This window comes from Peromyscus eremicus, chromosome 15 (genome assembly GCF_949786415.1).
Source record: "Peromyscus eremicus chromosome 15, PerEre_H2_v1, whole genome shotgun sequence".
NCBI lineage: Eukaryota > Metazoa > Chordata > Mammalia > Rodentia > Cricetidae > Peromyscus > Peromyscus eremicus.
The window spans coordinates 24,979,341-24,994,326 of NC_081431.1; the positions used below are offsets into that span (position 1 = coordinate 24,979,341).

General features: G+C 42.5%; 1 protein-coding gene across 1 annotated transcript in view; it reads left to right on the forward strand.

Moving 5' to 3' along the window:
* Window positions 1-14,986, forward strand: part of Ddr2 (discoidin domain receptor tyrosine kinase 2) — a 96,012-nt gene that overhangs the window by 50,386 nt on the left and 30,640 nt on the right. The window contains exon 3 of the mRNA XM_059280973.1: window positions 2,086-2,194. Within this exon, the coding sequence (XP_059136956.1) occupies window positions 2,113-2,194 (82 nt within the window). The 5' untranslated portion in view covers window positions 2,086-2,112. The remainder of the gene's footprint in view (window positions 1-2,085; window positions 2,195-14,986) is intronic.

The following is a 14,986-nucleotide window of genomic DNA, read 5'->3' on the forward strand; positions in this document are numbered from 1 at the left end:
AGGGATTGATGAGATGGCTCAGGGGGTGAAGGCCCTTGCTGCCAAGTCTGGTGACTTGAGTTCAAATCCCAGAACATGTGTGATAGAAGGAGAGAACTGACTTCTATAGGTGGTCCTCTCATGATGCATGCACATGTGCACACACACACACACACACACAAACTAAACAAACAAAAGTAAATAAAAAGTTTTTCAAGTGTATCAACATACTACCATTTAGAAATCATCACAGAAAGTTTCTTTTACTTAAAAAGTGCCCCCTGCTCATCTGCGTCAGCCCTCTTCTTACTCCCTCTCTCTTACTGCCCATTCAAACCTTGCCTGTCTTTCAGGAACCTACTGATGTCTTCTGGAGGTCTTCCCTACTTGGGATTTCTCTCCTTGCCATTTATCAGTGTTATCTGGAGGATAGAACAGTTTTATATTTATGGAATCTTTGTGAAGACAGTACGTCGCATCCCTGTGTACCTGACATGAGTTAATATCTTACATCACTACTGTCTGTCTGTCAAATGAGAACTTACTCTGACTTCCCCCGTTTCCCCTGGTGTCCTTTTCCAAGTCCAGGACCCATACAGTGTGTCACTCATTACATCTTCTTTAGTGTTTGTATTGCCTTCTCTCCTGTTAGCGGTGACAGTTTCTTGGGTTCTTTTGTTTTGGTTGACTAACAGCACTGAGCATCAGTTGGGAATCTTGTAGAAAGTCCCTCACTTAGAATTTGCCGTTGTTTTCCTCATGAATAGACAAAGGCCGTGGTTTGTGTGTCGGGACCACGGACCTCAAGTGCCTTCCCATCACGTCCTATCAAGGACAGGCATGGTCACAATGACATTTCAGTGCTGATGTTATGTAACCACAGTACCTGACACTAAGTAGTTTGGAAGATTTCCCCACTGAAAAGATGCTCTCCTTCCCTTCTCCAGGCTCATGCTGAATCCTTTGGAAGCAAGTTACTGTGTGCAACTTACGTGTAAGGAGTTGAAAGTGGGAAGGGGTGAGACTCAACTTCCTTAAAAGTAGATTAGCTACATAAATTATTTAGAATCCCTTTTCATGGGAAATGGGCTGTTCTCTCTCATTTGTTTATTCAGTCATTTATTTACATCAGCACGGACTTGTGGATATTTATTTTATATGCTGAGTTATAATCTAATACTCCTTTATTTGTTTTGCTGATCAAATTGTTTCAGCTTTGATTACTGGGAGATCTTTCAGCTGACTCCTATGTTCTTTTGACGTACTTCATTGTGTGTGTGTGTGTGTGTGTGTGCATTCAACGTATATTCCAGGCTTATCTTATGGATTTCCTGACCCAGTCTTAGAATTAATCATTTTTTTCCTAAGGAACTCTGATTCCTTTTATTGGGAGGTGGGATTAGAAACCAAGATCTTGTCACTTGGTTTGCATGGCCAATGGATGGGCACTTCTAGAATGCTTTGCCCTTGGGCCCTTTTAGCTGATGGAGTGAGGGGTCAATGGATATGTATTATATTCACTTGTATACATATAAATGTCTATAAAAATTTCCACATGTAACTACCCATGCCTCTACTGAATTAAATCTGGATACATACTGATATGTCCATGTCTAATTCATTGTCACATGATTATTTGGAGCAAACTTAAAAAAAAGTAAGCTACAAAGTTCTGCATGTCACTTCGAAGCTAATGGATCAAGACAAATGTTTAACTTATGGAGCTTTAAAAACAGGTTAAAGTTACTGAATTTCTTTTTGATTTAATGTTGGAACTAATGTTGATAATATGAAAACATTAGATGACATCATAAATACAAATTTTATTTTGTTGTTACCATTCGATATTTGTCTCAGTTATATGTTGCTACCTGTCTATAGTTTTGCTGATTTTAATTACAGGAGTGAAGTTATAATCTAATAGAATCTAATAGAAACTCTTGCATTAGGTAATCCCTGGGTATACTGAAGTTTTAAATATGGAAATAAACACGGCAAGAATCCCAAATCATCTATGAAGATCGTGTTCACGTGTGTTGGTGAAATCTACATTACTCATTTCTTTTCCCTCTCTTTCTGTTTCCTTGCATTATTGGCGGGCTGCAGACTCCAGATCCAACTCCGTCTTCTGAAATGATCCCGACTCCCAGAATGCCCCTGGTGCTGCTCCTGCTCTTGCCCATCCTGGGTTCCGCAAAAGCTCAGGTTAATCCAGGTAACACAGCCACTACTCAGTTGGATGCTGAAGACCAGGTTCCTGCCCATGCCTGTCAGTGCTTATCTTAGAAGGAATTTTGCCAAGGGAACCCATAGTATCAGTTGTTTGCACTAGTGTGGTGAAACGTGGCCAAGTTAGAAACCAAGTCGTATCTGTTCCCTATCCATATAGAATGTGTTGGCTATTATACAAGAGGTTTTATGTTGAGCAGAGCAATTTAAATGCCACTTTTTAATGGGAGAAGGAATGGCTATTTGCTGCTCTGCCTTTTGGGGAAAATGGGAGAGAAATTTTAGATGCAGCAGGGAGCTTCTTTCGATTGGATTATCCACTGGATGCTAGGCCTGGGTTTTACTTGACTGTCCTGCTATACTTTTGGAACACTGACTCTGTGGGATGCCAGGTTCCCAGGATCCCAGGTAGTGTCTCTTTCTCACAGGATGTGACTATGTTCAAAACAGAGATATGAGATGAATCTTTTGAGTCAATTGTTTTGTGTATGTTGTTCTAATTCATATATATTTTAGCTTTAACCTAAAGCATATGATTATGTCATTTGTCTGTTACACAACAATGTTGCTTAACAATCTTCAATAGCTCAGTGGCTTAAAATGAGTGTCTATTTTGCTTACAAGCTTATAGTTTGATGGTTTCTGCTGTGCTTGGCTGGACTGTACTTTGATCTGTCTTAGTGCATTTACCTATCTGGGAGTCAGCTGGCTATTGCCTCACGTAGGATTACCTTGGCCCTGATGAGGGGCAGTTTGGCTGTGGCTCTGTGGATTCCTCTAGCAGACTAGCCTGGTTATGTTTTCATGGAAATTAAACAAGAGCAGGAGTGGTAGCTGGAATCTGCAAACAATCTTTCAATCCACTGCTCAAATTATGTTTGTTAAGACCGTACTGGCAGGGATGAGGCCTGTAGCTTGGGTGGTTGCTTGTTCACTAAGACCCTGTTTCAACTCCCAGCACTGAGTCGGGGAACCTCAGTGGTCAAAGCAAGTCATATAGCTATGCCCAGAGTCCATAGGAACAAAAAATGTACATGGTAAAGAGAAATGTAAAGATTTTAAGTCATATTTTTATTCTTTGACAAATATAGACATATAAAAGTACACATAACTTATGTGTTCAATTGGATAGGTGTTCACAAATCCATTCAGACATGTCTAACCTGAAGCAGAGGGTAACTATGAATGTGGGCTAATACAAAAGTGTACACTTATATAAAATATGACATTTTCCCCCATGTGATCTTTTTGATTGTGCTGCTTTTGAATGTGAACTTTGTAGATGATGACATTGTGTGGCAATGTCAAAGGCTGGATGGCCCCGGCAGTGAGCGACACTTACACATTTAAGAAACAGAGGCATCATGGAGTTCTTCCTCCTGCCCCACTCTCGTGACATCCATTATGTTGCTTTCTAGCAAGAAAGACTCATTTTGCCTGTTTGTACTTTATATAAATGGAGGCATATGATACAGGGATACTGTGCCTAGCTTCTTAAACTGAACTTTTTCTGTATGACATTTATTCCATGGCTACGTGCAGTGGGTGACGGCCCTTTCTTGTTGTTGTATAATATTACTTTCCTTGCACACTTCATTTACATATTTTTCTATGGATGGGAACTTAGATAGTTTATAAAGTTTGGGCTTGTTTGTGAAAAAATCTTCCATATTCTTGCACAGAGTTTGTGGTAAGGATATATACTCAATTTTCTTGAGTTTTTACCCAGAAGTGGAATTCCTGGGTCACTCGTAACATGTTATTTAATGTTCTTCATAATGCCATAGAGTTTTCCAAAGTGATTTTTACCCACTTAGCCTCCCACAATAGTATGTAGAGTTCAATTTTTGAGCTAGCTATAATTACGTTCTCAAGGGTACATTCATTTTGTCTTTATACTAGCATAATGGTACATTTGTGAGAGTGCCTCCCCTGACCAAGTCCATGGTCATGCACTATTCTTTATACCCTTAATAGGAAACACGGTCAAAGCTCCTTTTAAAAAGTTAAAGAATTGTTGGCTGAGTGAATTCAATGCTTTTTTCCATTATTATATCTGAAGTGCTTAGTGGGGGCACCTCAGATCTTAACTTGGACACCTTTTTATTTTTATACTTTGTATCCCTCTTACACTACAAAGTTTGGTTGCCTCCTACGATGGTCTTTCTGCTCTGGGCTCCAAAGAAGAGGGCAAAGAGTGCACACAATGTCTAGGTGCTGGGTGTCATTCATCATGGAGGCTGGCATGCTTGGGGGCATTTAAGCAATTCAGCCAGGGAGACCAGCTTCCTGTGTTAGAATACAAGTTGTAATCCTTGAGTAGGAAACAGGCTGCCTGAAGGCAATTTTACTTCCTGTTCTGTTGTTAGGTATTTCTGTTGGCTCTTTCCACCAGCACAAAGAAGTAGATGTCTTCATTTTAAAAGGTTTTCCTAGAAACCTGGTACTTATTGAAGGACTAACCCTTTTCTCTGCGATCCCCTTCCATTTTACCAGGTGAAGCTGGAGATGAGGGTGTAAAAAGCAGACAAGAAGTTTTTATTTCTCCTCAGTGTTAAATGGTTGTCGTGGAACTTGGCACTCATGGAGCTGTATGGTTTAGCCACTGCTTGATGCAGAGTAGATACAGAGTAAATACTCACTGATTTAGAGGAAACTTTTAGGGGTCTCGACTGGTACTTCCCAAAAGACTGAAGCTACTGAAAGTACCGATTGTAGATGAAGGTGCTCAGTGACAATAAGTTCTGGGCTTTAGATTTTCCACACAGGTTAGCCACATTGTATAGTAGAGAGACTTGGGCTACAAGCAAATATTATTATTATAAGCAAATATTATTATGTGGCCAACTCTTAACAGAAATAGGTTTAAGGCCATGTCAGAAGATATCAGAAATCCTATCCTAATCAGTCACAAGCCAAAATTCATTTAATGACTGTTAAAAAGCTGAAACTGAAGTCAGCAACTCAAATAGCAATTTAAAAAGTCAGACATTCTAACATAATACTAGCTCAAGATATACTAATTTGATACTTATACACGGAGGAGTGATGGGGAAAATGGTAAGGCTCCTCCCATAATTAAATCATTATGTTTCTATAAGAGCAGACAACTTCGGAATAGAGTTAAAAACACTGAGTTCATAACGTACGATAGTCTGGAATCTGAGCCCTGTGGCTTTAGGCAGAGTTCACTGGTACTGACAGCATGCTCAGTGCTAGGTGCACGGCTTGTGGCTAAGGCACAAGGTTCCAGTGATAACGCACAGTGCAGCATGGGTGAGCACTTCCAGAAGCAAACAGCTGTTATGCATTTGGTTTTGAATTGATCTTCATCATTACACTTTCAAAAACCTTTTATTGTTGCCAATACTTTTACAATTCCTACATTCAGTTACCCAACCCTAACAATTGCCAATCTGATGGAGGAAGTACTGGAAGGCCCGAGGGCAGCAGAATCATAATTCAGAAGTTGGCTAAACCATTATACTAATAATTTCATAAAAAAAATCATTTTCATAAGTCAGCAAGTCAATTTGGGTGGGATTAGAAAATTCTGTTGAATGATTCAAAGTTCATTTATAAAAAATACTTAGCTTTATTATTTATTCATTAATTCATTATTTATTTATTTAATTTGCTTATAATAAGTTAATTAAGTTTAAGGCTCAACTTGAAGCCAAAGAATAGCATAAGGCTAAAAAGAGGACGCAGAGCTCAGACCTGGAACTTTAATCTCTTCATCATGCTAAGTGAGGAAGTTCTGAGGTAGAAGCCCTTCTGGGCCAGTTCACCCTGGCCAAGAAACTGAGGCAGTGGGGATGCTCTGGGTCCCTTTAGTACCAAGTTGTCAACTTACTCCCAGTTCCTTGACTTCCATCAAGGCTGATGTCTATTATCTCCTCTGTATAGTTCCAAGGTGAAAAATTATTTCCATTTCTCTATGTTTCCTGTGTTTGTGTCTCAAGAGAAATGCTGAGAGTTTAACTAATGTGCTCTCTCTCTCTCTCTCTCTCTCTCTCTCTCTCTCTCACACACACACACACACACACACACACACACACACACACACACACACACACACCCTCTCTCTCTGATGGTTAGAATAGAGCCCTGGGAGGGAGGAATAGAAAAAGCAAGAAGGAGATGTCCCTGGATGAATCTCTCTCATGTGAGCAATGCTAGACGGGCTCTTTCTTGCATGTTTGTTTGTCAAGTCTAGTCCTGGGTGGCCTCTTCTATCCTTCCTTCCAGTAAAAGAATCTTCCTCTGGGGACAGCAGAAAGTCAACTGCCTCTTGAGCTCTCTTGATGACACTAAGCGGGGAAAAAGAGACGAAACTGCAGAGCTCAACCAAACCACCAACTGATGTTCAAAGACCATGCTGTATGCCCCTCGTACCACTTGAAGTAGTGTTAAGAATGTGATCTTCAGATCGAGATAGTGAGTGTGCGGTACTATTACTCCAGTTTTGCAGATAAGGGGATGGAGGCCCACAAACGTTAGGTGGTAACTGAAGGCGATAGACTAAGCAGAGTAGCCTGGTTGGAATCCCATCTAGTGCTAGCAGGATGATAGACCTTGACCTCCAAGCTCCCCTGCTTTCTGCAGATAGCAAGAGCACAGAGTATCAATGCAGAGGAGCCCTGAGTCATAGGCCAGCTGGGTGTGCACGGATGCTAGGGCCTGAGAAGCCACTAAAATTGAATCTCAAGCTTGATTTGTGGAGGCAAAAGTGCATTTTGTAAAAAAGAAGTACTGTTACTGGATATTTAAAGGACTCTGTGGCCAGTTTTTGGAATGCTCAAGAAAGATTGGATTCATCGAGTCTTACAAACGAGGAAACTGAGAGTTGTGGCTGCACCATTTCTGTGATTAAATGCCCTGAACAAAAGGAACACAGGAGAGGAAGTTGGGTTTATAGTTGGAGGTTACAGTCCATCATTGGCTAGTCTCATTAACACCCACAGTCAAGAAAGAAAGAAATGCATCTTGATGCTTGGTTTTGCTCAGCTTGCTTCTTTCATTGTTATAGACTCCAGGACCCACTGCCTAGGGAATGGTGCCACCCACCCTGGGCTGGCTCAACTCACAAATAGGACAGTCCTCTGCAGACATGCCTGCGGGCCAACCTGATCTAGGCAATTTCTCAATGAGGCTGTCTTCCTTTGGTGTATACCAAATATTTCATGACCACAGTTCTTGTCTTCATCCAGGACTAAGGTCCATGCTGTATCCCCCTCCCCAGGAGGCAGGTTTCTTGTGCTATTACATTTCAATGTCTCTGAGTCCAGGACATTGTAAAGTTTAGATCAGTAAGAGCCTTCCTCAAGCCTTTTTTTCTGGATTGTTCTTCTACTTGGAGGTCTTGCTGACCTTTGAGATCATGCTTCGGACAGTGTGGCAGTGGTTTGCTATCAGCAGTGTGTGGTGACAGAGTGGCGCATAGACAGTGACCCTGGAGACCAAGGGTCAAGTGCTACTTGTAGTTCTGTCATTGTTCAATGTTATGACCTTAAACACTAAAGTAGAACTTTGTACCTCAGCTGGTGATTCTAGTCACCAGCTCTTTGTTGGTGTAATGAAATACCCAGGACAGGACAAATGTTGTAAAGAAAACAGGTTTGTTTACTCACAGTTTGGGAGGTTCAAGAGCATGGCGGATACAAGGGCAGAAGTGTGTGAAGAAGAGAGCTGGATGGGGCCAGTTTGGGGCTTTGATACCAACCTACAATGGGGTCCTGTGAGAATTACCTTACCTTCTGAGGGTGGAGCCCTCAATGACCTAAGGACTTCCCAGAACCCTCACCTCTTAAAGGTTCCATCCATTTCCAGATTTCCACACTGGGGACCAAGTTCCATTCACATTACATGGACCTATGGGGAGCAAACAAACCCTTAACAGCATGGGCTTTGCTCAGTTATAAGACGGGGGATGTAACTTTACTATCTGCATTTTACAAGGTTACTCCCCGGGGAGTAGTGAATTAGTAAGTGAAGGTGAAAGGGATTTGGAAAGTTATATGCAAATGCTGAATTGCCATTTGTGACTGTGGGAAGAGAAGGAAACTGAAATAATCCAAACACCATACACACAAAGTTTGTACCTCGTAGATAACAGGGTAGGAAAAGGAGTTACAAGAGAACATTACTTTTCCTGTAATCTTCGAGAAAGACTTGAGTTGTTAGTGGGGAATGAGGCTTCTGCCAGCCCTTGAACTGTGGTCATTCTGACCCCAAAGGGATAGAGCATATACAGTGTATTTGTTCTAGGGTACAGTCATTGTTGACTTAGCTCTTGCCTTTAGCAAGTCTCTGTAGAGCACGAATGTAGCAAAATAAGCCACTCAGAGTTTCTGGTGGTTTGGACACATGCACAGTTGAAGTGAAACAAAAGTTACAGTAGTTAAATCTTTGAGGTTTGTGTGTGTATTTTTTATGGGCTTATGTGGGTGGTGATAAATTGTTAAATGGCAAGCAACTTTTTCTTCCGACTGGGAGATGTTTGTGGCTTTGGCCTTTATCTGTTTTTCTGTGGTGATGATCTCCCACACACTCATGACCATGAAGGGGTGCCTGTCGCCGCTGTGCTTGGCTTATGAAGGCAATCAGTAAATACTTGAGTAATAAGGACAGGGAGGGTAGAAATGAAAGTCAAGGGACTTTGCAGCTTCTCCGTGTTTTACTGCATGAAAAAAATGTAAATTGTGTCACGTGAAGCTTGGCTTTGAAAAGATGTTGGAGAAGCTGAGGGGGAGGCCATGGGGATGGGATTCCTTTAACAGTGGGATGCTAAGTGCAGAGAGTAAATCAGATGGGGGAGGGTGAACTAAGGCTCCCCCAGCTGTAGCCAATGCCCAGCTCCTCAGGTCTGATTGGGGACACCCCCTTCCCACTTGCAGAGGTAGAGCAATCTTGACCCTACAGAAGCAAGGAGAGCTCTGTTTATTCTTCAGTGCCTGAGTGCCCCCTCCTCTGGTCTATGGGAAGAATATTTGGAGAGTTATAAATAAAGGAGGTTGTGGTTGTGTTTGGTGTACGCCTCTTACTCTGAACATTTGTAAGGATGAATTCAGGCTCCCTCTTTCAAATGTTACAACCACAGCAAAGATACAAGGCAACTAAGTCCGCCCTCTGGGTCACCACTAATGACCTTGGTATGGCATAAGCCGTGTCTGTGAAGAAGGGGCAAATGTAATTTAGAAAAGCTAGGGTTTTCATGCATTCTCTTTTAGCATGTTTGATCAACATTTAAGGTTGGTAATAGATTTCACGTTAGGAACTTTCTCAATAGTGATAGATAGTCCCTCTCCCATGCCCCAACTAAGCAAATGATGGCAGCATGTTCTGTCTTTGGCTACTGGTGTGCTTCTCACCTTTGTCTTTCTGGGTTTTTGTTTTGTTGGTTTTGAGAAAGGGTCAAACTATGTAGCCAGGGCTATCTTGGAATTTGCTGTGTAACCCAGGCTGGCCTTGAATAAAAATCATCCAGCCTTAGCCTCCCAAGTGCTTAGACTGCAGGTATAAGCCTGTCTGTCTGTCTGTCTGTCTTTCACTCTCCCTCCTCCTTTTATTCCCTCCTGTCTTCATGTCTTTTCTTTTCGATTCTATTTTGATACAGGGTCTCACATAGCCTTGGTCAGGTTTGAACTTACAATGTAGCTAAGATTGGCCTTGAACTCCAGCTCTGCCTTCTCCTACTTCCACCATGCACTGGGATTATAGGTGTGCACCACAATGCCTGGCTCTGATGTATTTCTTAATTAGATAAAACAAATGTCCAATTTCTGTCCCGAGAAAACAGCTTTTCTGTAGTTAGTATTGTTTGTACACAGAAAACACACTTCACTAGACCTTACATCTTAAGAGCAGGTTACAGTACCCAAAAGATTGAACTGGAATTCTTCCCTCAGCATGCCAAGAGTAAAGGATTTACATATATCTGGGGATACTCCTGCACCTTATTCGTTATGAGTAGCTACTGAAAACTCCATAGTGTAGCAGGTAGAACTGGCATGGTCTGCTTCTAGAAGCTGGGCTGGCTAGCTCTTGGAGCACGCTGTTGGATTTTCTGGCTTCTGTAAGAGGCCATGCACCCAAATCCAGATTGGCTATCGGTGGAGCAATTGGATCTGTCTGTATTTGGCAGAACCACACATCTTCTCTTCACATACTTGGTAGGCTGAATTCTTGGTCATTGAGAGTATCTCCAGAACCCCTGTGAGTTCTCTCCCTGGCAAGTCTTGAGTTCTTTGGCTTTCACATTCCTGCTCTACTAGGCCCAGCACCAGGCACATGGCTGAGTGGAAGTGCCCTGTGTACAGTTCACTCCAGATTCTCATCAGCACTGATATTTGTTTCTCAGAGAAACCCTCTGTAGGTGCCATGGTCAGCATTAGCATCTTGTGTAGTGGGTAGCCATTCCAGCTTTGATCTGGAAGTTCCAACCCCCATTGAGGCTTTGGTAACTGTCATGCCTACAAGGCGGGGCCAAGAGAGAGCCCTGAAGGCCAGAGATCTCTTAGTTCCTGGACCCTGGACGCTGGAGGTAGACCGAGCAGAGTTCTCCAGAGAACACCGCCGGACTGCACCGTGCCTTTCCCAGACTCTGTAAACTATCCATTCACTTGTTAGTTACCCCACAAAATAAACCTCCCTTTTAACTATGTGGAGTGGCCTTAATAATTTCACCAATAATCTTGTCCCTGTCCCAGTCTGCTGGAGGCTGAAAGTGACTACAGGGATTCTTTCTCCTCTCTGAGATTGCTCCTTCTCTAAGGTCTTAGCTCTTCTGTTCTCCCTGTCTCGTCAATCAGGCACTGCTGAGTAGAGTATTTATGAGGTTTACCCAGCTTTTCCAGGTACTCTTGGGGGGGGGAACATTGATTATTACCCTACCCTACCTGGGCACAGGAATCAGAAGTTAACTTTTCCTCTGTCGTCACTATGATTTTTCTTAAGTGGTTGTGTTTCACTTGAAATGCATTTTATTGTTATTACTATTTTGTCATCATCATCATCATCATCACATCATCATTATCATCATCATCATCATCATCATCATCGTGTGTTTGTGTGCGTACATGATGCATGTGCTATGGCACACATATAGAGGTCAGAGAACGTTGAGAAGCTGATTTTCTTCATCCACTTGCAGGGGCATTGTGGGGAATCGAACTCAGGTAACCAAGCTTGTATAGCAAGTGCCTTTACCCATGAGCCATCTCACCAGGCTGTTTTACTCTTTTGAGTTGACTTCTAAGCAGCTCAGAACCAAAGTGAGAAAAGCTCCCATCAGCGAAGGGTATAACAAAGTATGGCTGAGACCACACTCAAGAGATTTCCTGGCTTGCATACAAGGCCTGGCCTTGATACCTAGCATACAAAAGAAAATGTGACTTTGGATATTAACTTTACCTTACTATTATCTTATTCTTTTCCCCCACCTCTTATTTGTTTCCTTATTTATTTTTGCCCCATGCAACTCTGGAGGCCAACTGAAATCTTTCATTAGAAAGAGCCATAATAAAAATAATCAGAGCCGGGCGGTGGTGGCGCACGCCTTTAATCCCAGCACTCGGGAGGCAGAGCCAGGCGGATCTCTGTGAGTTCGAGGCCAGCCTGGATTACCAAGTGAGTTCCAGGAAAGGCGCAAAGCTACACAGAGAAACCCTGTCTCAAAAAAAAAAACTGTAAAAAAGAAAAAAAAATAATCAGAGAACCAAGAATACCTAAATATTACCACGCATCATTGCTCTAAGGTTGGAAGGATGCTAACCGACTGGTTTCTTATACATTGCCGTAAACAAGTACCATTGTTATGATTAAGCAGAGAACACACGCTTAAAAGGTCACAAAATTTCCACATTGCTTTGGAAAGATTGCATGTGATATTTAAAACACATAATCCCCTTCCTTTTCCCTTCTGCCTATCACTTATTGAGCACTACTACATCCCATAGAATGTGCTAAATTATTCTTGTTTTATATAAACTTTCTGTAACAACCCTGCTTATTATTAAGGATGAGAATTATTAAGGATTGCTAAGAAAATATTTATTTTTATGTTGCTGCCACTGATATCTGATGGGAGCAACATGAAAGGGAAAGAATTTATTTTGACTCATGGTTTTGAAGGTGCAGTCCATCATACAGGGGAAGGCATGGCAAAGTTCATGGCGGTGGGAGCATATGGAAGATGCTCCTTGTATCTTGTGGAATCAAGAATCAAAAAGCTCTGGCTGGAACTAGAAGTTGGTACTACCTTTGAGGCCTAACAACTTACTTCTGCTAGCTAGGCCACAGGCCCCAAAGTTCTAAAGCTTACCAAAACAGTGCTACCAGCTTGGGAATATGTGTTTAAATATATGAGGCAGTGGGGGCATTTCACATTCAAACTATAACAAAGGATAAGGAAGCTGATGTTTCCAAAGGGATGGGATGTAGTAACCAGTCTTACAGCCCCCATATTAGGACAGAGTCAAGTTTGAAACATAGAATTTTTTTTTAAATTTATTCTTTGAGAGAATTACATTACATCCTGACCATAGTTCTCCCCTTCCATTCCCCCCACGTTCCCTCTCCTCCAGATCCACTCCTCCTCTGTTCTCCTTCAGAAAAGAGCAGGCCTCCCAGGGATATCAACTGAATACAGCATAACAAGTTACAATAAGACTAGGCACAAACCCTCATATCAAGGCTGGGTGAGGCAACCCTATAGCAGGAAAAGGGTCCCAAGAGCAGGCAAAAAGAGTCAGAGACACCCTCACTCCCATTGTTAGGAGTCCCACAAGAACACCAAGTTACATAACCATAACATATATGCAGAGGACCTAACTTAGACTCATATAGGGTCTGTGATTGTCACTTTAGTCTTCGTGAGCTCCTATGAGTACTTAGTTTATTTTGTGAGCCATATTCTTATAGTGTCCTCAACCCCTCTGGCTCCTATAATCCTTCCTCCTCCTCTTCTGTGGGATTCCCTGAGTTATGTTAAATGAAACAGAATTATTATATGCTGAACCACATGCAGTGTTTCCTATAAACTTCCAATCTCCATGTTGTTTCTACCAAGTTATATCTTCTGCCTCCTTATTGGGGCAAAAACCACTTCTTTCCCATACACTGGCCTATGTATGTAACTAAGAAGAGCATGCCATCCAATCTGTACCTCTGTACTCTGAAGCCCATGCATTCAGATTTTCTTTCTTGAAGTCTTTAACAATTGTTGTTGGAAACTATTTTGAATTCTCAGCGCAATCACAAATGGGTTATTTCTAAGGGGGTGTCAACTGGGGAAAAGTGGTCTTTGTGAAAGAGGTCCATGTGCCAAAAGAACAACCCCACAGGCTGAAGAAGGCAACCCGAACAGTCTTGCCTGGGCCCTGGCAGGGTCTCAGTGTGAATGAGCTGTGTGAAGTCTATGGAAAGCAGGGTTCAGGTGACATTTTTAACTGGGTTTGTCCTTTCTAGAACTAGAAGTAGATCAAAATGAGGGGTGGTCTAAGGAGGACCAGAGCTGAGAATACTAGATTTCAGTCACTGTTACACTGGTCATCTATGAGTCTCTGAGCAACTCAGTTCTCAGACTCAGGTTTTGATATCAAATATAGAGTTCTAGGGTTCAGTAAGTTAAGATTCCTTCCTGGCTCTAAAGTTTTTCAGTTATTGATATTTCATTACACCATAGACTAGTTTACCTCACTCCAGAACCTGATAATCTCTCTCTGTCAAGAGAGAGCCAGGGGTCATACCTCTGTGTTCAGGCCTTTCGTGTGCTGTGTGTTTTCCTGGAAGCTGCATATAGGATACTCATTGATGAGGAGCCCACAGGCTGGAGCTGGCCATGGGGTGGTAAATATCTTGGAACAAGCAATGCTTTCAGGCTTCCAGCCTTGGCAGGAAGAGTATGAAAAGTAATTCTTGGGAAGCTGGGGCCTGGTGGCAGCTGCTTCTCCTCAGTCTGCCTGCCAACGCTGACTGGAGCTTGGGATGGACAGAGTTCTCAGCTGGGCCTACTGCAGCTGATGCTAGCTAGTAGTTTTCCACTCTGGGAGACTGGAAGAGTCTCTTGGCGTCTCCTTCAGGAGATTGGTGGGTAGGGGAAGCATCCGGAAACCACCAAGACAACTCAGCAAGCAAAATCTTTGCTGCAGTGACTCTTGCTTCCTGTGTGACAGGCTGCCTGCCCTCTTTACAGGTTTCTTTGCATTTCTAGATACAGAGTGAACACGGGACTGGGGTCTGGTGAAAGAGGATTGGGAGAAAGAAAGGGGTCTGACGTCTGGGACTGGAGCTAATGTTGCAGGCTGAGTCTTCCCTAGCCCTTAGGATCCCTTCCACGAGTTACCCAAAATAGGCACACTCAATAGGAAAACCACACTGGGGCTGCGGAGAAGTGCCACGTTGGGTTCCCCGGGCCAAGGCTGCTTCTGGTTCCAAAGACCCAGTGGGATGAGAAAGGCCATCCAAGATCAGCTCGTCCTTTTCCTCTGCCCTTCCTGTGGGCCCCTGGGAACACTGAGTCACGGAGAAACCCTGCTTACATGTTACGTTGCTACTTTACTAGCTTTTGTTTCTGGATTCCCTGTTTTCAACCTTATGTTCTTTGGTCCTGATTATCCCTAGCCCAACTCCCATTGTCAGAGGATAGCTGAAACATTAGTCACTCCTTATCAGTGGTTTTCATTTGCTTGGTTTTAGTTGTCTGTAGTCAATCATAGTCTGGAAGCATTAGATGAACAAAGTCTGAACTAAGTCACAAATTTAAGATGTAGTGATT